A 24,865-nucleotide genomic window follows, 5' to 3' on the forward strand; every position below is an offset into this window, starting at 1 on the left:
AATGCAGACTAAATCTCTTCTTTGGAGCTAATGCTGTAAGAGACAGAAAATTGAAACAAATGTTAGTCTACTTCTCTGAGAATGCCAGGAAAATAAAAAGGCTATTCAGATACCAGTGTTTGGGAAATCTAATCATAAAACATGGCTGACCATGATCATTTTAAAAATATTGGTTCACTCATCACTTTGCCTGTGATGTCACTGAATTTTGCAAAACCCAAAATTTTACAAAAAAAAAAAGGATTACTAATTTTTCATAGTGCTCCGGCTCCTTTTTCGCCCCAAGCCAGTCCATTTTTCACTCTGCTGCCTGGATCATTTTTCTAAAAAAAAGTTCAATCCATGTTTCCCACTCCTCAAGAACCTCCAGTGGTTGCCCAACCACCTGCAAATCAAGCAGAAACTCCTTAGCATCAGCTTTAAAGCACTCAATCACTTTGCCCTCTCCTATTTCAGAGAGAAATCCTAAAACAGAGAGAAATCCTCTCTGATTTGCTACCTCATCCCAGCCCGCACACTTCACTCCTTTAATGCCAACCTACTCACTGTAGCTCGATCTTGCCTATCTCGCTGCCAAACCCTTGCCCATATCCTGCCTCTGGCCTGAACTCCCCCTCCCCCCCTTCATATCCAATAGTTCATCACTCTCCCCACCTCCAAACCCTTATGAAAATTACATCTCCTCCAAGAGACCTTCTCCAACTAAACCCTCATTTCCCTTTCTCTTTCATCCATTCATTCATTCATTCAATTGTATTTATTGAGTGCTTACTGTGTGCAGAGCACTGTACTAAACACTTGGGAGAGTGCAATGCAACCATAAACAGACACATTTCCTGTCTACAATGAGCTTATATTCTAGAGAGTGGGAGACAGACATTAATACAAATAAATACATAAATTACATGTATGTAAGTGCTGTGGGACTAGGAGGGGGAAAGAACAAAGGGAACAAGTCAGGGTGATGCAGAGGGGAGTAGGAGAAGAGGAATGGGGGGATTAGTCAGGAAAGGTCTCTTGGAGAAGACATACCTTCAAATAAGTCTTTGAAGTGGGGGAGAGTAATTGTCTGTAGGATTTGAGGAGGGAGGGGGTTCCAGGTGAAAGGCAGGATGTGGGCTAGGGGTCGGCAGCAAGAAGGTGAGATCGAGGCACAGTGAGAAGGTTAGCATTAGAGGAGTGAAGTGTGTGGGCTGGCTGTAGGAGAGAAGTGAGGTGAGGTAGGAGGGGGCAAGGTGACAGACTGCTTTAAAGCCAGTGGTGAGGAGTTTTTGTCTGATGCGGAGGTGGATGGGCAACCATGGAGATTTTTGAGGAACCAAGTGACATAACCTGGATGTTTTTGTAGAAAAACAATCTGGGCAACAGAGTGTAGAATGGACTGCAGTGGGGAAAAGCAGGAGGCTGGGAGGTCAGCAAGGAGGCTGCTGCAGTAATCCAGGCAGGATAGGATGAGTGATTGTACCAACTTGGTAGCAGTTTGGATGGAGAGGAAAGGGTGGATTTTACCTATGTTATGAAGGTGGGACCAACAGGACCTAGTGATAGATTGAATATGTGGGTTGAATGAGAGAGAAGAGTCAAAGACAACGCCAAGGTTACGGGTTTGTGAGACAGGAAGGAAGATGGTGTCATCTACAGTGATGGGAAAGTCAGTGGGAGGATAGGGTTTGGGTGAGAAGATAAGGAGCTCTGTTTTGGACATGTGAGGCTTGAGGTGACAGGAGGACATCAAAGTAGAGATGTCTTGAAGGCAAGAGGAAGTGTGAGACTGCAGAGAGGGAGGGAGATCTGGGCTGGAGATGTAGATTTGGGTATCTCCTGCATAGAGGTGTAGCTGAAGCCATGGGAGCCAATGAGTTCTCCAAGGGAATGGGTGTAGATGGAGAATAGAAGGGGACCCAGAATTGAACCTTGAGGGACCCCCACAGTTAGGGGGTGGGAGGCAGAAGAAGAGTCCCTGAAGAAGACTGAGAATGAACTGTGTCACTTGGATTTGTACTCTTTATTCACCTAACCCTCAGCTCCACAGCACATATCTACAAATCTATAATTAATTTTAATGTCTGTCTCCCCTCTAGAGTGAAAGCACCTTATGGGCAGAGAATGTCTACCAATTCTGTCATATTGTATCCTCCCAGGTGCTTAGTACAGTGCTCTGCACATGCAAAGTGCTCAATAAATATGATCAATTGATTGAATGATCTCCCCGTCATCTCAATTATTTGCTTGAGCATATGAAGTTTATGTTTTTGGCCTCCAAATTCCTCTGTCATTTGCAGGGGCGATGGAACAAGGAGCAATAGCTACTTTTCTTTTTTTCCCCAGGACATCAGGACAACAGATGGAGAAGGCAAACTAATTTTGGAAGGGCTACTCGACCAAGAATGCCAACGATAACATCTCAGAATTACGGAATGAGGTAAACGTATATCTGATTAAAATCTGGAGGAAAATCTGCCCATCATTGCTAACAGATTTCTAGGGATTTGAGAAGACAATAACCCCAAATCCAAGAGCGACCTTGTGATTGGGGGGGCACTTCCAAGATCAAAATGGATGGGAGGGGGAGTGGTAAAAAGAGTTGTTTTGATAGTGAATCTACTTGGTGGTTACACTAGTTCTGTTCCTTAACCACCTGGCACCCCACAATTTAGACTGAGCCTTAAAGCTATTTCTGGGTGGGTGTCCCTCACTGGTTAATAATAATAATCATCATCATCTTCATGGTATTTTTTAAGCACTTATTATGTGTCAAGCACTGTTCTAAGCGCTGGGTAGATACAATTTAATCAGGTTGGCAACAGTCCCTGTCCCATATGGGACTCACAGTCTAAGCATAAGTTTAAGCGTAGAGAAGCAGCACAGCATAGTGGATTGAGCCTGGGCCTGGGAGTCAGAAGGTCATGGGTTCTAATCCCAGCTCCGCCACTTGTCTACTGTGTGACCGTGGGCAAGTCACCTCTGATCTCCCTTCCTCCTGTCTCTCCCCACTCCAGTCTATTCTTCATTCCGCTGCCTGGATCATCTTCCTACAGGGCATGTTCATTCATTCATTCAATAGTATTTATTGAGCGCTTATTATGTAGAGCAGAGCACTGTACTAAGCCCTTGGAATGTACAAATTGGCAACAGATAGAGACAGTCCTTGCCCTTTGATGGGCTCACAGTCTAATCGGGGGAGACAGGCAGACAAGAACAATGGCAATAAATAGAGTCAAGGGGAAGAACATCTCATTAAAACAATGGCAAATAAATAGAATCAGGGTGATGTACATCTCATTAAACAAAATAAATAGGGTGATGAAGATATATACAGTTGAGTGGACGAGTACAGTGCTGAGGGGATGGGAAGGGAGAGGGGGAGGAGGAGAGGGAAAGGGGAGAGAAGAGGACTTAGCTGTGGAGAGGTGGGGGGCGGTAGAGGGAGCAGAGGGAAAAGGGGGGAGCTCAGTCTGGGAAGGCCTGGAGAAGCAGCATGGCTCGGTGGAAAGAGCATGGGCTTGGAGTCAGGGCTCATGAGTTCGAATCCCAGCTCTGCCACTTGTCGGCTGTGTGACTGTGGGCAAGTCACTTAACTTCTCTGTGCCTCAGTTCCCTCATCTGTAAAATGGGGATTAAGACTGTGAGCCCCACGTGGGACAACCTGACTCTCCCTATGTCTACCCCAGCGCTTAGAACAGTGCTCGGCCACAGTAAGCGCTTAACAAATACCAACATCATTATTATTATTATAAGGCCTCTTGTAGAAGGTGAGCTTTAAGTAGGGATTTGAAGAGGGGAAGAGAATTAGATTGTCAGAGGTTAGGAGGGAGGGTATTCCAGAACCGTGGGAGGATGTGGTCCAGGGGTCGACAGCGGGATAGGCGAGACCGAGGGACGGTGAGGAGGTGGGCGGCAGAGAAGCGGAGCGTGCGGGGTGGGCAGTAGAAAGAGAAGGGAGGAGAGGTAGGAAGGGGCAAGGTGATGGAGAGCCTTGAAGCCTTGAAGTGAGAAGTTTTTTGTTTTGTGGCGGAGGTCGATAGGCACCACTGGAGGTTTTAAGAAGGGGAGTGACATGCCCAGATCATTTCTGCAGGAAGATGAGCCGGGCAGCAGAGTGAAGAATAGACTGGAGTGGGGCAAGAGAGGAGGAGGGAGATCAGAGAGAAGGCTGACACAGTAGTCTAGCCAGGATATTACAAGAGCCTGTAGCAGTAAAGTAGCCGTTTGGGTGGAGAGGAAAGGGCGGATCTTGGTGATGTTATAAAGGTGAGACCAGCAGGTCTTGGTAACGGATCGGATGTGTGGGGTGAACGAGAGAGACGAGTCAAAGATGACACCGAGGTTGCGGGCCTGAGAGACGGGAAGAATGGTCGTACCATCCACGGTGATAGGGAAGTCTGGGAGAGGACTGGGCTTGGGAGGGAAGATGAGGAGCTCAGTTTTGGTCATGTTGAGTTTTAGGTGGCGGGCAGACATCCAGGTGGAGACGTCCTGGAGGTAGGAGGAGATGCGAGCCTGAAGGGAGGGGGAGAGGACAGGGGCAGAGATGTAGATCTGTGTGTCATCTGGGAAGAGATGGCATGTCACTCCCTTCTTCAAAAACCTTCAGAGGTTGCCTATCAATCTTCGCACAAAACAAAAACTCCTCACTCTTGGCTTCAAAGCTCTCCATCACTTTGCCTCCTCCTACCTCACCTCTCTTCTCACTTTCTACTGCCCACCCTTTACACTCTGCTCTTCTGCTGCCCACTTCCTCACGGGGCCCCATTCATGCCTGTCCCGCTGTCAACCCCTGACCTATATCCTACCACTGTCCTGGAATGCCCTCCCTCTTCACATCTGCCAAACTCACTCTCTTCCCCTCTTCAAAGCCCTAGGGAGAGCTCACCTCCTCCAGGAGGCTCCCTTTCCCTCTACTCCTCCTCCCTCCCCATTCCCCTCTCTCCCGCCCTCTGCTCTTCCCCCTTCCCCTCCCCTCAGCACTGTGCATATTTGCATATATTATTTATTACTCTATTTATTTTGTTAATCACATGTATATATCTATGATTCTATTTATCTTGATGATGTCTGCGCCAGACTACTCACTTGTTTTGTTCTGTTTTGCTTTGCTGTCTGTCTCCCCTGTTTAGACTGTGAGCCTGTTATTGGGCAGGGATTATCGAACATTTGCACATAATAAGCGCTCTATAAATACTACTGAATGAATGAACTTCACTTCTCTGGGCCTCAGTTACCTCATTTGTAAACTGGGGATTGAGACTGTGAGCCCCACATGGGACAGGGACTGTGTCCAACTCAATTTGCTTGTAATAATAATAATAATAATAATAATGTTGGTATTTGTTAAGCGCTTACTATGTGCAGAGCACTGTTCTAAGCGCTGGGGTAGATACAGGGTAATCAGGTTGTCCCACGTGAGGCTCACAGTCTTAATCCTCATTTTACAGATGAGGTAACTGAGGCACAGAGAAGCTAAGTGACTTGCCCAGAGTCACACAGCTGACAAGTGGCAGAGCCAGGATTTGAACCCATGATCTCTGACTCCAAAGCCTGTGCTCTTTCCACTGAGCCACGCTGCTTCTCTTGTATCTGCCCCAGTGCTTATTACAGTGCCTGGCACATAATAGTGTCTGGCACATAGTATGCGCTTAACAAATACCATTATTATTGTTATTATTATTATTATCAGAAGTAGTGAAGACAGGTTTTGTAATCCCATTTTAAGGTTGAGGAAACTGAACACAGAGAAGTTAAGTGACTTGTCCAAGGTCACAAAGCAGGCAAGTGGCAGAGCCAGAATTAAGATACAGGTCCTCTTACTCCCAGGCCTGGGCTCTTTCCATGGGTTCCGGTCATGGGGTCTAATCCTGGCTCCACCACTTGTCTGCTGTGTGACCTTGGGCAAGTCAGTTTACTTCTCTGTGCCTCAGTTACCTCATCTGTAAAATTGGGATCGAAACTGTGAGCCCCATGTGGGACAGGGGCTATGTCCATCCCAATTTGCTTGTAACCACCTCGATGCTTAGTACAGTGCCTGGCACAGAGTAAGCACCTAACAAATACCATAATTACTAGTAGTATTATTATTGTTTCCACTAGGCCACTCTGCTTCACAACTGGCAGCTCATTAAAATTGGAGTTTCATCAAAACTGGCTCTGAGTGAACGATCATGTTGTGCACATGGGCAAGTGGTCCAATGTTTCTATTGCAATGTCTTGGGTCTAATATCTTGTCTTGTATGTGTCCTCTGGTCTTGTGCTCATGCCAAACAGAACTGCTGGTGGAAATCCTAACATCGGGCAGCCCTGGTCCAGGTCAAACTCCTCCTAAGCTGCTATATCTCTGCCCTCTTCTCTGTCCATGACTAATATTTCTCCACTCATCAATTCATTCAATCGCATTTATTGAGCGCTTACTGTGGGCAAGTCACTGTACTAAGCACTTGGGAAAGTATAATACAACACTAAACAGTGACATTCCCTGTTCTCAATGAGCTTACAGTCTAGAGACAAGCTTGTCTGCACCAGCTGCTCCAGACTTTAAACTCCTTTCTCAAACCCCTTGTCAGCCTGCAGTCCCTATCCCTTACCCTTATTAATCTGGTCACCTAATTAATTAATAAAGTTGCAACCATCAAGCATGACCTCGCTAAATTCTTTTAGTCTGCCCCCTCTTCAACTCTCTCATCCTTGCCAGTAGTATCTCAAGAGGTCTCTAAAATCTATATCTGCAACTCAGAAATCACTTCACATCTTATTAAAACACTTGCACTCTCCTTCTTCCCTTCTTGACAGGTAGCTTCAACTGCTCACTCTCAATGGCTCCATCCCCGCTGCTTTCAAACATGTCCATTTATCCCCTATCCTAAAAAAATCCTCCCCAACCCATCTCCCTCCTACCTTTCCTTTCCCATTTCCTAGAGTGAGTCATTTATATCCAAGGCCTCCACTTCCTCTCCTCCAATTTTCTCCTTTTACCTCTTGCAATCAGGATAAATCCCCTTCACTCCATGGAAATGGCCTTCTCCAATGACTGCCATCTTGCCAAATAAATCAGCCTCTACTCCATCCTTATCCTTCTCGACCATGACTTTTCAGCTACCTTCAATGCTCTGGACACTGTGCACCACACCCTTCTCCTGGAAAGCCAGTGAACCTTGGCTTCCCGGGAACTGTCCTCTCCTGGTTCACCTCCTATCTCTCTGGCTGCTTCACCTTGCTCTTATGGCTGGCTCCTCCTCTGCTTCCCACCCCCTAACTGTGGGTGTCCCTCAAGGTTCAGTTTTGTTCCCCTTCCATTCTCCCTTGGAGAACACATTCACTCCCACAGCTTCAAATACTATTTCTATGCAGATGATTCCTGAATCTATCTCTCTACCCTAGACCTCTCTCCTTCTCTGCAGTCTCACATTTCCTTCTGCTTCAACACATCTCTTCTTGGAGGTCCCACCGACATCTCAAACTTAACATATTCAAACAAAACTCATCTTCCCACCCAAGCCTGTCCTCTCCAAGATTTTCCAATCACTGTAGACAGTACAATACTTTCGGTCTCACAGGCATATAATCTACGCATTATCCTAGCCTCATCTCTCTCATTCAACACACATATACAGGCGGTCACCAAATTCTGTCAATTCTTCTTTCATAACATCTCTCAAATCTATCCCTTCCTCTCCCAGTTATTACTACGCTACGCTATTACTACGCTAGTCCAAATATTTATCATTTCTCACTTCAAATACTGCATCAGGCTCCTCGCTGACCTCCCCGCCTCCTGTCTCTTCCCTCTCTAGTACTTACTTCACTCTGCTTCCCAGATCATTTCTCTAACAAAACCACTCAGGGCTCATCTCCCCATTCTTGAAAAACCTCCAACATTTACCCATCCACCTCTGCATCAAACTGAAACTCCTTCCATCAACTTTTAAGCACTCAATCAGCTCTCCCCTTTCTACCTAACCTCGCTAATTTTCCACTACAAACCAGTCTGCATACTTTGCTCCTCAACTACTGTACCTCTTTCTCATCTGCCTCACTAATGACCCCTTGCTCATGTCTTTCCTGTAGCCTAGGACTCCCTTCTCCTTCATATATGACACACCACCATTACTCCCCATCTTCAAAGCTCTACTAAGATTGCTTCTCTGCTAGGGGACCTTCTGTGACTAACCCCTCATTTTTCCAACTATTCGCCCTCCCTTCTACATTGCCTATGCACTTGAGTCTGAATACCTTAAGCACTTTCTCACCCCACCCCAGCCACAGAGAGCTTATGTACCTAATCTATACTCTACCGTTTCTCAATCAGAACTTTATTATAATGTGTCTCCCCAGCTAGATTATAAAGCTTCTTGAAGGCAGGAATCATGTCTACCAACTCTACTGTATTGTTCTCTCCCAGGTGCTTAGTACAGTGCTCTGCACACAATAAGCACTCAATAAATAACATTGATTGATTGACTGGAGAAGAAGGATGTAGAGGTGTTGAGGAAGCTTTTGAATATCACTCTGAGAAGCTCTCAGTGGAGAATCTCCTGGAGTTTGATGGCCACTGGAAAAGAAACTTCAGCAACATCGAGAACCTCTAAAACACTGACAGTAAAAAGACTACATTTTAGATTAATGGAACAGGAAGCGACCATTCGGATCTAAACAGAAAAGCACAGTACAGATAATACCAAACACTTAAAGATCATCATCTTCATCAATAGGATTTATTAGAGTGGGCAGAAAACACATCTACCAAATCTGTTATACTGTTCTCTCTCAAACACTTAGTATGGTGTCCTGCACACAGTAAGTGCTCAATAAATACCATTGATTGACTGATTGACCATGGAAGTGAAAAACAAGATTCCCTATGATTCTCGTGATGTCACATCACTTTGCATCCAGGCAGATGTGGGTGGTCAAAAAAACATAACCTAATTCTTCAATAGCAATCTACCCAAAACAAGCAAAGAAAATACACATTATGGCAGAACTGGTGGTATGTTAAAGGGCGAAAAATGACAGTAGGACAACTATGAATATGCCCCAGTGAAATTCCATGCAAAATATATGGCCAGTATGCTATATTTTCAAAATGACTCTTAGCAAGGATAAGGTTGAACAGATGGGAAGAGATGAAAAGACACAGATAAAAAGATGGAGGCAGAGGCATAGAGAGGGAGAGAGAAAGAAACAGAGAAAGGGAGCGGTGGTGGCAAGAAAGGGGAGGGCAGTGATGATGATGATGATGCTGGTATTTGTTAAGCACTATGTGCGAGCACTGTACACACAAACACACATCACACAGCCCTCTTTCAAGTGACTTGTGTGGTTACTTCAGCCGGGAGAAGGGCTGGGGAGACTTCCAGATCACCACACTGTCCTTTTCTGTTTGAGTTGAACTGTTTCTCCCTCATCTCTTTGTATTTTCTCTGGTTATCTCTACTGTTATTTCCATCTGTCGCTGCCATTCATGCTTATCTATTCTCCGTCATGTTCTGCTTCCTCTGCCTTCTGTCTCGCCATCTGCTTCTCTCTGTCTCTGTCTCTCTCTCTCTGTGTTTCTCTTGCTGCCCTAATTCAGTCTCTCTGTTTCTGCTGCTGCCTCTATTTATCTCGCAAGGTGTGAGGCTTTGTTTCTGTTCTGGTCATCTTTAGTGTACTTGTGGCCATGTCATGCTTACCATCAGATTTAAACCATTCACTCCTCTTGCCTCCTCCTACCTCACCTCACTGATTTCCTACTACAGCCCAGCCTGCCCACTTAGTCCCTTTTAGCACCAGCTTGCTCACTGTGCCCTGATCTCGTCTATGTCACTGCAAGCCCCTTTCCCACTTCCTCCTTCTGCCCTGGAACTCCTTTCCACTCCATGTACACCAGACCAACACTCTTCCCATTTGCAAAGCTTTATTAAGGTCACATCTCTTCCAAAAGGCCTTTGCGATTAAACCCTCTTTTCCCCTTCTATGTCGTCTCTGTGCTTGGATCTGTGACCTTTGGGTATTTTGTATTTGCCCCATTCTCAGCCCCACAGCACTTATGTACATATCTATACATTATTACTGATATCAATGTAAGCTCACTGTGGAGAGGGAACATGACTATCAACTACATTGTACTGTACTCTCCCAAGTGGTTAGTACAGTGCTCTGTGCACAGTTAGCACTCAATAAATACCATTGATTGATTGATTGATAAATCCTACTCCCTCCTACTTAGACTGTGAGCTCCATGTGGGACAGCACCTGTGTCCAATCTGAATAACTTGTATCTGCCCCAGCATTTAGAACAGCGCTTGGCACATAGTAAGTACTTAACAAATACCATCATTCATTAATTACTCCTTCCTAGACTTGGGAGCCCCACTTATCATCTTGTATCTGCCCCAATGCTTAGTACAGTACTGGGCACTTAGTAAGTGCTTAACAAGTTACATTTATTGACTGTATTTATTTATTTGTGCATTTATTTATTTATAATAGATACTCACTATTGTTCAGGAAGCTGATAAGACAACACACATGACCAGAGGTTGGGGATTTAATCAGGAATTACCAGCTCTGTTATATGGTACTCTCCCAAGTGCTTAGTAAAGAGCTCTGCACACAGTAAGTGCTCAATAAATGCCATTGGAGAAGCAGCATGGCTCAGTGGAAAGAGGCCCGGGCTTTGGAGTTAGAGGTCATGGGTTCGAATACCGGCTCTGCCACTTCTCAGCTGTGTGACTGTGGGCAAGTCACTTAACTTCTCTGTGCCTCAGTTACCTCATCTGTAAAATGGGGATTAAGACTGTGAGCCCCATGTGGGACAACCTGATTCCCCTGTGTCTACCCCAGCGCTTAGAACAGTGCTCTGAACATAGTAAGTGCTTAACAAATACTAACATTGATGGATTGATTGAAATGTTTCTTAGAGGAGGTGACTTTAAAAGTAGAGAGATATACTATGATTTGGCAGCTGTGATCGTACACTGAAAAGACAAGAAAAAGTAATTAGCTTGGGAGAGGTAAAGAATAGGAGTTGAGGTGTAGCAGCAGAAGGGAGACGTACAGTCTTAAATCCGGTTTGAAGACTTTGTTCAATGCAGAGAAAAGATTCTTGAGGAGGGACCTGATGCATTCTGAATGGACTTTTAAGATAAGCTCCTCCTAAGATAAGATGGCAGGGAATGTGTTTTCTAATTCTATCGTACTCTCTCAAATGCTTGGTACAGTGCTCTGGACATGGTAAGTGCTCAATAAATATACCCACAATTACTCAATTTCAAAAGACTTGCTTAAAAATCAAACAATCAATTTAAGTACATACTCAGTGAATAAAACACTCCAATTTTTAGATTATTTAATTTGTTAAATGAATACACAGGCTAAAATAAACTCTTCTATTAAGCCAATTGCTTCTTCCAGATTACCAGTAACTCGAAAAAAGAAAAGTTTTACCTTAATGTTCTTAAGTCCCACAGTTTTATTCCATCACCAACGGCCGTAGTGAGAAAAAGATTGTATGCCTCACTTTGCTGTGTAGCAAATGCTGATCCCTGTAATAGTGAAAATAACTTCAGTTCAATGTGTGTTCTGGAGAAGCAGCTTCTCCAGAAGCAAAACTAATAAGCAGCATAGCCTAATGATAGAGCATGGGTCTGGGAGCCAGAGGACCTGGGTTCTAGTCCTGGCTCTTCCACTGGTTTGTTGTATGACCCTGAGCAAGTCACTTAACTTCCCTGTGCCTCAGTCTTCTCATCTGAAAAATGGGGGTTATGACTGTGCTCTCCACGAGGGACATGGACTGTGTCTAACCTGATTAACTTGTATCTACCCCAGTGCTTAATATAGCACCTGGCACTAATAAGTGCTGAACAAATACCACTTTAAATAAACAAACAAGCAATACCTCAAGGTACTACAATAAAGGGAATAATATACACACTGATCTAAAACTATGAAAAAAACAGCATTCACTGATTAGTCAGTAACTATATGAAGACGCTATTCAACTTAAGCATCCCTGAGTTATTCTTCTGAGCATAGCTCAAAACTACTATTTAGAGATATTTAGTTGGTTACTTTTTCATTGATATCAACAGCGTGTCTTGACAGCTGAGGACCATTGTGGGTTCTTCTTCTATTAACACATCCTTTTTAGTAAGCAATATTTTGTACGATTCGAAGTGTGAGTTCTAACGAACAGCAGTGTATAGCCCAAATTCAGGCAAAAGGAGGGTAATAAGCAAGGATAGGCCTTTTCTCTTCATTTCACTGATCCTTCCCCACCCCACCCAGAAGTGTTGGTGGCTGGGAAATGAGGCTGCTACCTTCTTGACTGGAGCATTGCAGTGGGTGGGTTCCTGCAGAAGCAGGATGGTGTAATGGATACAGCACAGGCCTGTGAGTCGGAGGGTCCTGGGTTCTAATTCCGGATCTGCCACTTGTCTACTGTGTGACCTTGGGCAAGTCACTTCACTTCTCTGGGCCTCAGTTACCTCATCCATAAAATGGGGATTGAGACTGTGAGCCCACATGGAACAGGGACTATGTCCAGCCCAATTTGCTTATCTACCCCAGTGTTTAGTACAGTGCTTGACACATGATAAGTGCTTAACAAATACTATTATTATTATTGTTATAATTATTATTATTACTGTGAGCCCCAAGAGGGACAACCTGATTACCTTGTATCTACCCAAGGGCTTAGAATAGTGCTTGGAACATAGAAAACGCTTAACAAATAGCATAATTACTCCTTCTCTTGGTACAATTTTCTCTCCCATGACTTGTACTCCCATGACTGGGGCACTTTGACAATGAAAACTGGTTGTCCAGGAAGTTTGGCATCTTTGGCTATAACAAGCAAAGGGAATGCACCTTTAGAGAGTCATTCATTCATTCATTCATTCATTCATATTTATTGAGTGCTTATTGTGTGCAGAGCACTGTACTAAGCTCTTGGAAAGTACAATTCGGTAACAGATAGAGACAATCCCTACCCAACAACGGGCTCACAGTCTAGAAGGGGGAGACAGACAACAAAACCAAACAAGTAGACGGGCATCAATACAACTGCTGTATACCACACAGTGCCCTGGAGTAGATATAAAATACAAGATCAGACACAGTCCCTGTCCCACAAGGGGGTCATGGTTAAAGTAGGAGGCAGAGTAGGTATTGAATCCTTATTTTAAAGATGAGGAAACTGAGGCACAGAGTCTGTCTCCTCCTCTAGACTGCAAGCTCATTGTGAGCAGGGAATGTGCCTGCTAATTCTGTTTTATTGTGCTCTCCCAACCATTTAGTACAGTGCTCTGCATGGCCTAAGCGCTCAATAAATACGATTTATTGATTGATTTACCCAAGTCACACAGCAGGCAAATGGCAGAGTTGGGATTAGAACCCAGGTCCTTTGAGTCCCAGGCGTGTGCTCTTTTCATTGGGTCACACTGCTTCCTCTTGAGCCACAAATGGGCTTACAACTCTTGCATTTTCTGCACAATGTGCTTCAGTCCTTATCCCTTTTCACACTACTTGCCCCAGCAGACATATGACTAGCAGGGAGGAAAGCAGGTAAATGGTGCTGTGCAAATTCTTGATCCTAAACTCTTTCTGTCAAAAGCCCCACAGCGGTGGGTGAATGGTGAGATGGGGGCAATCAATCAATCAGTTGTATTTATTGAGCACTTACTGTGTGTAGAGCACTGTATTAAGCACTTGGAAGGGTAAAATATAAGTGTGTAGAGCACTGTACTAAGCACTTGGAAGGGTACAATATAACAGAGTTGGTAATCACATTCTCTGCCCACAAGGAGCTAACACTCTAGAGGGGGAGACAGACATTAATAGAAGAAAGTAAATTACAGATAAGAATTTGTGAGAAGAGGGAGGGTGAATAAATGCAAGGGCAGTGCAGGAGAAGAGGAAATGAGAGCTTAGTCAGGGAAAGCTTCCTGAAGGAGATGTTCTTTTATCAAGGCTTTGAAGATGGGGAGAGTGATGGTTTGTCAGATATGAAGTGGGAGGGAGTTCCAGGTAAGAGGCAGGATTCATTTGTTCATTCATTCACCCACTCAATCGTATTTATTGAGCGCTCACTGTTGCAGAGCTCTGTACTAAGTGCTTGGGACAGTACAGTAGAACAATTAGCAGGCACATTCCCCGTCCACAATGAGCTTACCGTCCAGAGGGATGTGGGTAAGGGGGTTCGTGGAGAAACAAATGCGATCAAGGTTCAGTAAATAGTTTGGCATTAGAGAGGTGAAGGGGGCGGGATGCAGTAGGAAATCAGGGAGGTAAGGTAAGAGGGAGCAAGCTGGCTGAGTGTTTTAAAGTCAATGATCGGGGGAGTCAGAAGATGCTCCTCCTGGTAGCCTTTAATCACAGACCCATGGGCAATGCGCAGGAGGAAGTGTCAGCCATGGCTGACCAAAACTGTCAGTGGGGTTCTTATCCCTCTTACATAGAAGATTAGCCTATTCTAAGAATAGAACTTGTTTTCCCAAGTTAGGGAAAAGGGATTAAACAATGATAGCTTTCTTCTCCCTCATCAATAATAATGATAATGATGGTACTTGTTGAGTGCTTACTATGTGCCAGGCCCTGTACTAAGCACTGGGATAGATACAAGCAAATTGGTCTGGACACCGACCCTGTCATTCATTCATTCAATAGTATTTATTGAGTGCTTACTATGTGCAGAGCACTGTACTAAGCGCTTGGAATGTACAAATCAGCAACAGATAGAGACAGTCCCTGCCCACTGACGGGTTTATGGTCTAATCCAGGGAGGCAGACAGACAAAAACAATAGCAATAAATAGAATCAAGGGGATGTACATCACATTAACAAAATAAATAGGGTAATAAAAATATATACAAATGAGCAAATGAGCACAGTGCTGAGGGGAGGGGAAGGGAGAGGGAGAGGAGCAGAGGGAAAGTGGGGGAAAGAGGGCTTAGCTGAGGGGAGGTGAAGGGCGGGGTACAGAGGCAGCAGAGGGAGCAGAGGGAAAAGGGGAAGGTTGGTCTGGGAAGGCCTCTTGGAGGAGGTGAGCTCTCAGTAGGGCTTTGAAGAGGGGAAGAGAATTAGTTTGGCGGAGGTGAGGGAGGGCATTCCAGGACAGCGGGAGGATGAAGCCCAGGGGTCGATATCGGGATAGGCGAGAAGGGGGGACGGCGAGAAGGTGGGCAGCAGAGGAGCGGAGACTATGGGTGGTCAGTAGAAAGAGAGAAAGGAGGAGATGAAGGAGGGGGCAAGGTGATGGAGAGCCTTGTAGCCAAGAGTGAGAAGTTTTTGTTTTGTGCAGAGGTTGATAGGCAACCACTGGAGGTTTTTAAGAAGGGGAGAGACATGCCCAGAGCGTTTCTGCAGGAAGATGAGCCAGGTGGCGGAATGAGAAATAGACTGAAGTGGGGAGAGACACGAGGAAGGGAGATCAGAGATAAGGCTGACACAATAATCCAGCCGGGATATTATGAGAGCCTGTACCAGTAAGATAGCCATTTGGGTGGAGAGGAAAGGGCAGATCTTGGCAATATTATAAAGGTGAGACCGGCAGGTCTTGGTGACGGATTGGATGTGTGGGGTGAATGAGAGAGCCGAATCAAAGATGACACCAAGGTTGCAGGCCTGAGAGACGGGAAGGATGGTCGTACCATCCACAGTGATAGGGAAGTCAGGAATAATAATAATAATAATAATGTTGGTATTTGTTAAGCGCTTACTATGTGCCGAGCACTGTTCCAAGCGCTGGGGTAGACACAGGGGAATCAGGTCGTCCCACGTGGGGCTCACAGTCTTCATCCCCATTTTACAGATGAGGTAACTGAGGCACCGAGAAGTGAAGTGACTTGCCCAAAGTCACACAGCTGATAAGTGGCAGAGCCGGGATTCGAACCCATGACCTCTGACTCCAAAGCCCGTGCTCTTTCCACTGAGCCACGCTGATAGCTTGGGGGGGAAGATAAGGAGGTCAGTTTTGAACATGTTGAGTTTTAGATGGCGGGCAGACATCCAGGTAGAGACGTCTTGGAGGCAGGAGGAGATACGAGACTGAAGGGAGGGAGAGAGGACGGGGCAGAGATGTAGATTTGTGTGTCATCTGCATAGAGATGATAGTTGAAGCCGTGAGAGCGAATGAGTTCATCAAGGGAGTGTAGATGGAGAACAGAAGAGAGCCAAGAACTGACCCTTGAGGAACCCCAACAGTTGGAGGATGGGAGGGGGAGGAGGAGCCTGTGAAGGAGACCGAGAATGAACGGCCAGAAAGATGAGGAGAACCAGGCGAGGATGGAGTCCGTGAAGCCAAGGTAAGAGATAAGGTGTGGAGGAGAAGGGGTATGGTCTACAGTGTCAAAGGCAGCTGAGAAGGTCAACGGAGGAAGTTAGATAGAGTAGGACTCATTGGATTAGGCCAAGCAGGAGGTCATGGGTGGACCTTTTGAGAAAAGCAGTCTCGTAGAGTGGGAGGGGCACGAAGCCAGATTGGAGGGAGTCCCAGGAGAGAATGGGAGTTGAGGAATTCTAGGCAGCGATGTGTAAAGAATTGTTCTAGGAAGCTTGGAAAGCAAAAGGGTAGTGGGGGAGATAGGGCGATAACTGGAAGGGCAAGTGGGGTCGAGAGAGGGTTTTTTTAGGATGGATGAGACATGGGCATGTTTGAAGGCAGAGGGGAAGAAGCCATTGTAAAGTGAGGGGTTAAAAATAGAAGTTAAGGAGGGGAGGAGGGAAGGGGCGACAGTTTTTATAAGGTGAGCGGGAATGGGGGCCGAGCACAAGTGGAGGAGGTGGCATTTGCGAGGAGAGAGGAGATCTCCTATGAAGATATTGCAGGGAAAGATGGGAAAAGTAGGGGAGTGGGTTGGGGGGTGGGGCAGAAAGGGGAGGGTGACTTCGGGAGCTCAGAACCTGATTGTGCTAATTTTCGTGATGAAGTTAGGTGGCCAGATTGTTGGGGGTGAGGGATGGGGGAGGGGGAGGAACAGGCAGCCTGAGGAGAGAATTAAAGGTCCGGAACAATTGGCGGGGGTGATGGGCATGGGTGTCAATAAGGGAAGAAAAGAAGTTTTGCCTGGTGGAAGAGAGGGCAGAGTTAAGGCAGGAAAGAATTAAAGTTGAAAATGGATAAGGTTGGCTTGGTGCTTGGACCTTCGCCAGCAGCACTCAGCAGCTTGAGCATAGGAGCGTAGGAGGCGGACAGAGGCAGTGACCCAGGGCTGTGGGTTAGTGGAGCGAGAGCGGCAGAGGGAAGGGGGGGGGGGGGGGGGCGAGAGAGTTGAGATGAGTAGAGAGAGTGGAGTTGAGAGCGGTAACCTGATCCCCTCTCCCTTCCCATCCCCTCAGCACTGTACTCGTCTGCTCAACTGTATATATTTTCATTACCCTATTTATTTTGTTAATGAAATGTACATCGCCTTGATTCTATTTAGTTCCCATTGTTTTTACGAGATGCTCTTCCCCTTGACTCTATTTATTGCCATTGTTCTTGTCTGCCTGTCTCCCCCGATTAGACTGTAAGCCCGTCAAATGGCAGAGACTGTCTCTATCTGTTGCCGACTTGTTCATTCCAAGCGCTTAGTACAGTGCTCTGCACATAGTAAGTGCTCAATAAATATTATTGAATGAATGAATGATCATCGAGAGTGGGAAGAGAGGACGGGGGGCAAGGTGGGGAGAGATGCTTTTGGAGAGATGGATGGGATCAAGAGAGCGGAGGTCTCTGTGGGGGAGTAGTACAGATTTGCAGGGGGAGAGTGTGTGAGAGAGGAGGCAGCTGAGAAGGTTATGGTTTGAGAGAGGGATTTCAGAGGTGGTGAGGGAGGAGATAGTGCAGCAGTAGGAGATGACGAGATCGAGGGTGTGACCAAGTCGGTGAGTGGGCAAGGTATGGTGGAGCACTCTATTTATTGCCATTGTTCTTGTCTGTCCATCTCCCCCGATTAGACTGTAAGCCCGTCAGATGGCAGGGACTGTCTCTATCTGTTGCCGACTTGTTCATCCCAAGCGCTTAGTACAGTGCTCTGCACATAGTAAGCGCTCAATAAATACTATTGAATGAATGAATGAATGGTGCAGCAGGTTGGCAGAGTCGAGGAGCAATAGCAGGCGGGCGGCAGAGGAGTCACCGGGTACACCCCTGTGGATGTTGAAGTCTCCGAGGATCAGAGTGGGGAGAGAGAAGGAGAGAAGGAAGGTGAGAAAGGGGTCAAGGTGGTTGAAAAAGTTGGTGGTGGGACCAGGAGGGCGGTAGATTATGGCTACAGGCATCCGGAGGGGGTGGTAGAGGCAAATGATATGGGCTTCAAAGGGCGGGGGGGAGGAGGGATAGTGCGGAAGCGGCATCGGGGTGAGAGGAGGAAGCCGATGCCTCCTCCCTTTCCGGTGAGTCTGGGGGAGTGGGAGGAGAGGGCTCCGCCGGAGAGAGCAGCGGTGGAGACCGTGTCTTCAGGAGTGAGCCAAGTCTCCGTAAGGGCGAGGAGGAGGAGAGAGCAGGAAAGGAAAAGGTCAAGGATGAGAGGTAGTTTACCTGTAATGGAGAGGGGATTCCAGAGGCCACACTTGAAAGTAGCTGTGGGAGCAGGGGAGAAAGAGGGGAGAGCTGGGGGAGGGGAGGGTTTGGATGGGAATGAGATGGCGGGCCCCTGGATGGGGAGAGGGGGAGGAGGGGTGGAAGTGGGACAGGAGAACTGGGATGGGGCGTTGGTGGGGCAGAGGGAAGGGGGGAGTGTGGGAGGAGGGGGTTTTGTGGGGAGGAGTGTTGGGAGAGGGGGAAGAGGGGTGGCGCTGGTAAAGTGAGATTCTAGGGCGGGGGACTGAGGGAGGGGAGGAGGCAGAGAAGAGAGCGGGAAAGAGCTGGGCGAGAGAGGGGAAGGGAAAGGAGAGGATTGGAAGGGGCAGATGGTGTGGGGGTGGAAGGACATGGTGAGGCCGGAGAGGTAGGTGGCAGCACTGAGAACAATTAGCGATAACATGCAAAAGAGGTAATATAGTAACATGATACAATAAAATATTATTAATAAGCGGGTGATGACCAGGGTTGGTTGTTGATGTGACTAAGGGCCGACCTGATCAAAATGAAAGTCAAAAGGCTAGCGGCAAGGACAGTCCTAGGGCTTATGGTCCCAAGGTCTCTGAGGCGGCGGCAGGAGCCCTGAGGATGTCCCATGCGGGGCTCACAGTCTCAATCCCCATTTTACAGATGAGGTAACTGAGGCCCAGAGAAGTGAAGTGACTTGCCCAAGGTCACACAGCAGACAAATAGCAGAGCCGGGATTAGAACCCCTGACCTCCTGACTCCCAGGCCCATGCTCTATCCACTACGCCATGCTGCTTCTCTCAATTCAAAGTTTGATTCCTAATTCCTTAAATAAATATCTTGTCACCAACTGGAGCATCTGAAGAGACAACAATCAAATCGTAAAGTGGCATGCAGCATATCTGTCCGAAAATAAAACCCAGAAAGTGTAAAGTGACCACAATAAGTTAAATTCTAGCACTGCCCCTCCCACGGCCTAGATTCAGTCATGAAAGAAATGCCACTTATAGAAAAAGATCATGTAAAAATATTCCAGTCTCACTTGCTTTAGGTGTCAGAATATGTATTTTTAAAAATAGGAAAGTAGAAAAACAGCATTATGCTTTTGTATGTCCGGGGTGCTTTTGTTAGTGTGGCTGTGTAGTAAAATAACCAACACATTTTTAAAGTCTAATAATCATATGAAATTTTCAAACCCATCACACATGAATCACTTCAGATGGTATATTAAACATTTCAAGGAACTCTCACTATGGGGGATGACTATACAATTACACCAGTAATTGAAATGGATCTACTTTATAAGCTAACTGGAAATATGACATGCTTGGTTCATCTCAGTTTGTAAATAGTAAACCCCATATGGCTACAGTTAGATTAAACACTTTGATGCTCACTGAGCAACATAACAAAAATTTGAGAGATGTTCCAAAGCAAGTTTTTTAGGGCGTAGAGTCCCGCCTCCAAGAGACTTGCATTTTTCCTTTCATTCCCTTATATGCCAGTCAGATGTTTATTCTCAGGAAGTCAAACCACTGTGCTTTATTCAAGAAACCCTTTTTTTTCCTAATAACCCACTATCAGTAGACAAGTGCTTGATATAGGGTCAGTCTTTCGATAATAATGATTATAATAATAATGACAATAGCGGTTTACTGAGCCCTGGGATAGGTACGAGTTAATCAGTTGGTAAACAATTCCTGTCCTCAGCCTAGGAAGTAGGAAAGAGAACAGGCCATTAACCTCCACAATACAGATGAGGTACCTGAAGCACAAATAATTTAAGTGACTTGCCCAAGGTCACAGAGTATGGAAGGAGCAGAGCCAGGATTAGAACTTAGGTCCCCTGAATTTCAGGCCTGTGCTATTTCTGCTAGGCCTCTAAGATCAAGTCCAAAGCAGGAAGGTGGCTCAGGATTTTTCCAAGTGTAGCTATAATGATCTACTAACAAAAATCTTGCTCTATGGTCAAGGGGAAGCTAGGCTGATAAACAGAATACAGTAGAGAAGAATTTGGAGCAAAACAAACATATGCATATTCCTCTGAAGAGAGTCCAGTGGATTTTAAAATTCCTAGATAGGCAAGATAATAATTCCATTTGAAAGGAACAACCCCAGAATTTTATCCTCAATGGAATTTAATGGAATTCACTAAGAGATAAAGGATTTTACATATATATACTTTTAGATTAAAAAGAGAATGTCATTTCAAGAACATTATTGTCATTGATTTACCAGATTACAAAATATCCTCATTTTTGTCCTATAAATATTTGTATACAACTGAAATAACATGGTTAATTTTGAGTCTCCAAGTAACGGGACTTTTACTCAAATTCTCCAGATTACCTACCTGAGCTGGTGATGAGAAGTTGGTAAATACTACTACTACTAATATTTATGATATTAATAATCATAATAGTGGTATTTGTTAAGCGCTTACAATGTGCCAGGCACTGTACTAAGCACTGGGGCAGATACAAGCAAAGTGGGTTGGACACAGTCCCTGTCCCAAGAGGAGCTATCCTCTCTAACATGCCCCAGGGAAGAGAAAAACAAAGTTTTGTTACAGATGACCATGCTCACGGGTCCATGTACCAGGCTAACCAAGAAATCCATAAGTTCTTGCGGAGAGAAATTTCATGGTGGTATTTGATAAGTTCTTACTCTATGTCAAGCATTGTACTAAGCGCTTGGGTAGAATCAAGATCATCAAGTTCCCCATGGGGTTTACAGTCGAAGTAGGAGGGTGAATAGGTATTGAATCCCCATTTTGCAGGAGAGGGAACTGAGGCATAGGTCACCCAACAGACAAGTAGTGCAGAATTAGAACCCAGGGCCTCTGATCCTAAGCCCATGCTCTTTCCACTAGGCCACACTGCTTCCCTCGCAAAAGCCGAAGAAAGGCCTAACAAGCATGTAGCAGTGGGCCTGCAGACAGAGACACCAGTTGGAGGGAAACTCAGCTACTCTCACTGAGGTGGGGATAAAATCCCAGAGCAAGAAAGCCATTACCCTTCATTTCAGCCATTCAGAACAGGGTCAGACTGCTTCCGGTGCTAGTCCTCAAATGTCAGACCTTTAGGTAAGGCTTCTTCTAGGGAGGGGGCTTCTCTGGGTTCGTAAGATCCCTTAAGGTATCATCAGGGTGTCGAGTTGGAAGGAGGTTGAGGTGTTGATTCTCCTTATCCCACTGCCACTGGGCCAAATGGTGTAGCTCAATTTATTGGACTAATCTAGTCTTAATGGGTGTGTCTAATACCCACCTGGGGAAGCACTTGTGGGCAACTTCTTCCTCTCACCATTCTTTAAAATATAGTTGAAAAGCAGAGCAGCCTAGGGGAAAGCACACGGGCCCGGAAGTCAGAGGACCTGGGTTCTAGTCCCAGCTCTGCCATTCTCCTCTTGGGTGATCTTGGGCAAGTCACTTCACACCTCTGGGCTTCGGTTTCCTCATATGTACCTCTGTTTTCCCCCCCACTCAGACTGTGAGCTCCACATGGTACAAGAACAAAGGAACTGTGCCCAATTTCATTCATTCAATCGTATTTACTGAGCGCTTATTGTGTGCAGAGCACTGTACTAAACGCTTGGAAAGTACAATTTGGCAACAGATAAGAGACAATCCCTGCCCAACAACGGGGTCACAGTCTAGCAGCAGGGAGACAGCCAACAAAACAAATTTCATTATCTTGCAACTTCTGCAGTACACAGTACAGTGTTTAGCACATAGTAAGTACTTAATACCATAACTATTAGTTACCTTTTCTTATTGATATTTGTTAAGTATGTGCCAGGCACTGTACTAAGCGCTGGGGTAGATACAAAATAATATTAATATTAATGATGATGATGATAATTGTGGTATTTGGTAAGTGCTTACTATGTGCTGGGCACTGTACTAAGTGCTGGGGTAGGTACAAGATAATTGGGTTGGACACAGTCCATGTTCCGCATAGGGCTCACAGTCTGAATCCCCATTTTACAGATGAGGGAACTGAGGCAGAAAAGTGAAGTGACTTGCCCAAGGTCACACAGCAGATAAGCGGCAGAGTGGGGATGAAAGCCCAGGTCCTTCTGACACTCAGGTCTGTGATCTATCCATGAGGCCATGCTACTTTTCAAGGACAGGTGGGTGGGAGAAGTAACCCTTCAGGTTGGACATAGTCCATGTCCCACATGGGCCTCACAATCTTAATCCCCATTTGGCAGAGGAGAAAAGTAAGGCACAGAGAAGTTGGTGATTTCCCCAAAGTCACAGAGCAGACAAATTGTGGAGCCAGAATTAGAATAAGAGTAATAGTAATGGTATTTGTTAAGCGCTTACTATGTGCCAAACACTGTTCTAAGCACTGGGGTAGACACAAGGTAATCAGGTTGTCCCACATGGGGCTCACGGGCTTCAGCCCCATTTGACAGATGAGGTGACTGAGGCATGGAGAAGTTAAGTGATTTGCCCAAAGTCACAGAACTGACAAGTGGGAGAGGCGGAATTAGAACCCAGATGCCCTGAATCTCAGGCCCGAGCTCTTTCCATGATCCAAGCCTCACCAAACCAGCCAAATGCCAGGTACGCCAGTCAGGCTAATCATGGAAATCCACCTAATTCTTCATTAAATTGCATAACTTTCCTTCCATCCAATTTTGCTTTGGCTATATATGGATATTTTTCACTCTATCTTGCTAGGGTGTGAAGGCATTTGCGTTTTTTTGTACATTTTTATTAAATATATTATCAAATGGCTTATAAAATTGCATTTTTATTAAAAAACAATTAAGGATGACTTAATTGGATTGGATCAACTTGGCAAATTAAATGTCCTTAGTTATTCATCAAACACATAAATAGATGCTTTAAGGTTTCCAGGCTGACTAATATCCTGTAGGGAAAACCAGGACTCTCTTCTTCCCAAAACGTTTCAGCCAGGACTCAGAATTACGAAGATTGCTATGTGGTAGTCATATTTAAATGGAACCTTCCAAAACCACAGCCTGATTAGGGTTCCAATATGTTTCAAACCAAAATTTGCTCGGGTAACTAAAACTCAGGACACAAAACATGTAGCAAGGTTGGGTCTGGGTTTTGTCTCAGAACTAAACTATGCTCTGAGAGTGAAAAGCAGCCTATTTCATTGCCTAAAATGATAGAAACTGAATCTAGCATACCAGGGGGAGTTGCGATAAATCGATCATTCAATCAATGGTATTTACTGAATGCTTACTGTGTGCAGATCACTGTGCTAAGCAAATGGGAAAGAACTGGTAGACACTACTATCCCTGCCCACAAGGAATATAGAACCTGCAGGGAGATATAGCACAGAGGGGAGGGAGAAGATGGGGAAACAAGAGGTAGGACAGAGAAGGCTGTTTGGAGAAAATAACAATAATAATTATGGTATTTGTTAAGCGCTTACTATATGCCAGGCACTGACTAAGTGCTGAGGTGGACACAAGCAAATTGGGTTTGACACAGTCCCTGTCCCTCATGGGACTCATAGTCTCAATCTCTATTTTACAGATGAGGTAACTGAGGCAGAGAGAAGTTAAGTGACTTACCCAGGGTCAGGCAGAGGACAAGTGGCAGAGCCAGGATTAAAACCCAGGTCCTTCTGACTTCCTGGTCCAGGCTCTATCTACTGTCCACTAGGCTGCTTCCACTAGGCCACACTGCCAAAGAAATGCTTTGCTATCATGGGAGATATAACTTTAGTAGGGCTTTGAAGATGGGGTGAGTGGTGGTCCCTGCCCACAGTTCAAAACGTATTTTAACCCCATTTTACAGATGGAAAACAGAGGTACTACTATTATTTCATCTTTTTTTAATTGTATTTGTTAAACACTTACAATGTGTCAAGCACTGGGGTAGATACAATTACAAGTGGCTCTGCCACTTGTCAGCTGTGTGACTGTGGGCAACTCACTTAACTTCTCTGTGCCTCAGTTACCTCATCTGTAAAATGGGGATTAAGACTGTGAGCCCGACGTGGGACAACCTGATTCCCTTGTGTCTACCCCAGCGCTTAGAACAGTGCTCTGCACATAGAAAGCGCTTAAATACCAACATTATTATTACTATCATTATTATATAAGTTAATCAGGTAGGACACAGTCCCTGCACTACATGGGGCTCACAATTTAAGTAGGAGGGAGACTGGTTTTGTATACCCATTTTACAGTTGAGGAATCAGAGGCATAGCAATAATTAGGTGACATGTCCAAGGTCACACAGCAGGGAACTGGCAGAATCAGGATTAGAATCCAGGTCCCTCAACTCCCAGGCCTGTGCTCTTTCCATGAAGCCATGCCATTTCCCACTAACTAATAAATGCTTTGCTATCCTGACAACATTGTGGTTGAAGTAG

At 45.4% G+C, this 24,865-nt stretch overlaps 1 protein-coding gene and 1 long non-coding RNA gene across 4 annotated transcripts in view; one reads left to right on the forward strand and one right to left on the reverse strand.

Annotated features, from left to right (window-relative positions):
* WDR27 (WD repeat domain 27) overlaps positions 1-24,865 on the reverse strand; it is a 286,735-nt gene that overhangs the window by 140,135 nt on the left and 121,735 nt on the right. For both annotated transcript variants that reach the window (XR_005661263.1, XM_029048637.2), the window contains exon 22: positions 11,422-11,519. Coding sequence is in view for 1 of the 2 variants with exons in the window: in XM_029048637.2 (XP_028904470.1) it covers positions 11,422-11,519 (98 nt within the window). In the remaining variant the exon portion in view is untranslated. The remainder of the gene's footprint in view (positions 1-11,421; positions 11,520-24,865) is intronic.
* Positions 1-24,865, forward strand: part of LOC114806008 — a 52,025-nt gene that overhangs the window by 10,104 nt on the left and 17,056 nt on the right. For both annotated transcript variants that reach the window (XR_005661264.1, XR_005661265.1), the window contains exon 2: positions 2,329-2,422. This is a non-coding gene — a long non-coding RNA (uncharacterized LOC114806008). The remainder of the gene's footprint in view (positions 1-2,328; positions 2,423-24,865) is intronic.

This window comes from Ornithorhynchus anatinus, chromosome 21 (genome assembly GCF_004115215.2).
Source record: "Ornithorhynchus anatinus isolate Pmale09 chromosome 21, mOrnAna1.pri.v4, whole genome shotgun sequence".
Taxonomy (NCBI): domain Eukaryota; kingdom Metazoa; phylum Chordata; class Mammalia; order Monotremata; family Ornithorhynchidae; genus Ornithorhynchus; species Ornithorhynchus anatinus.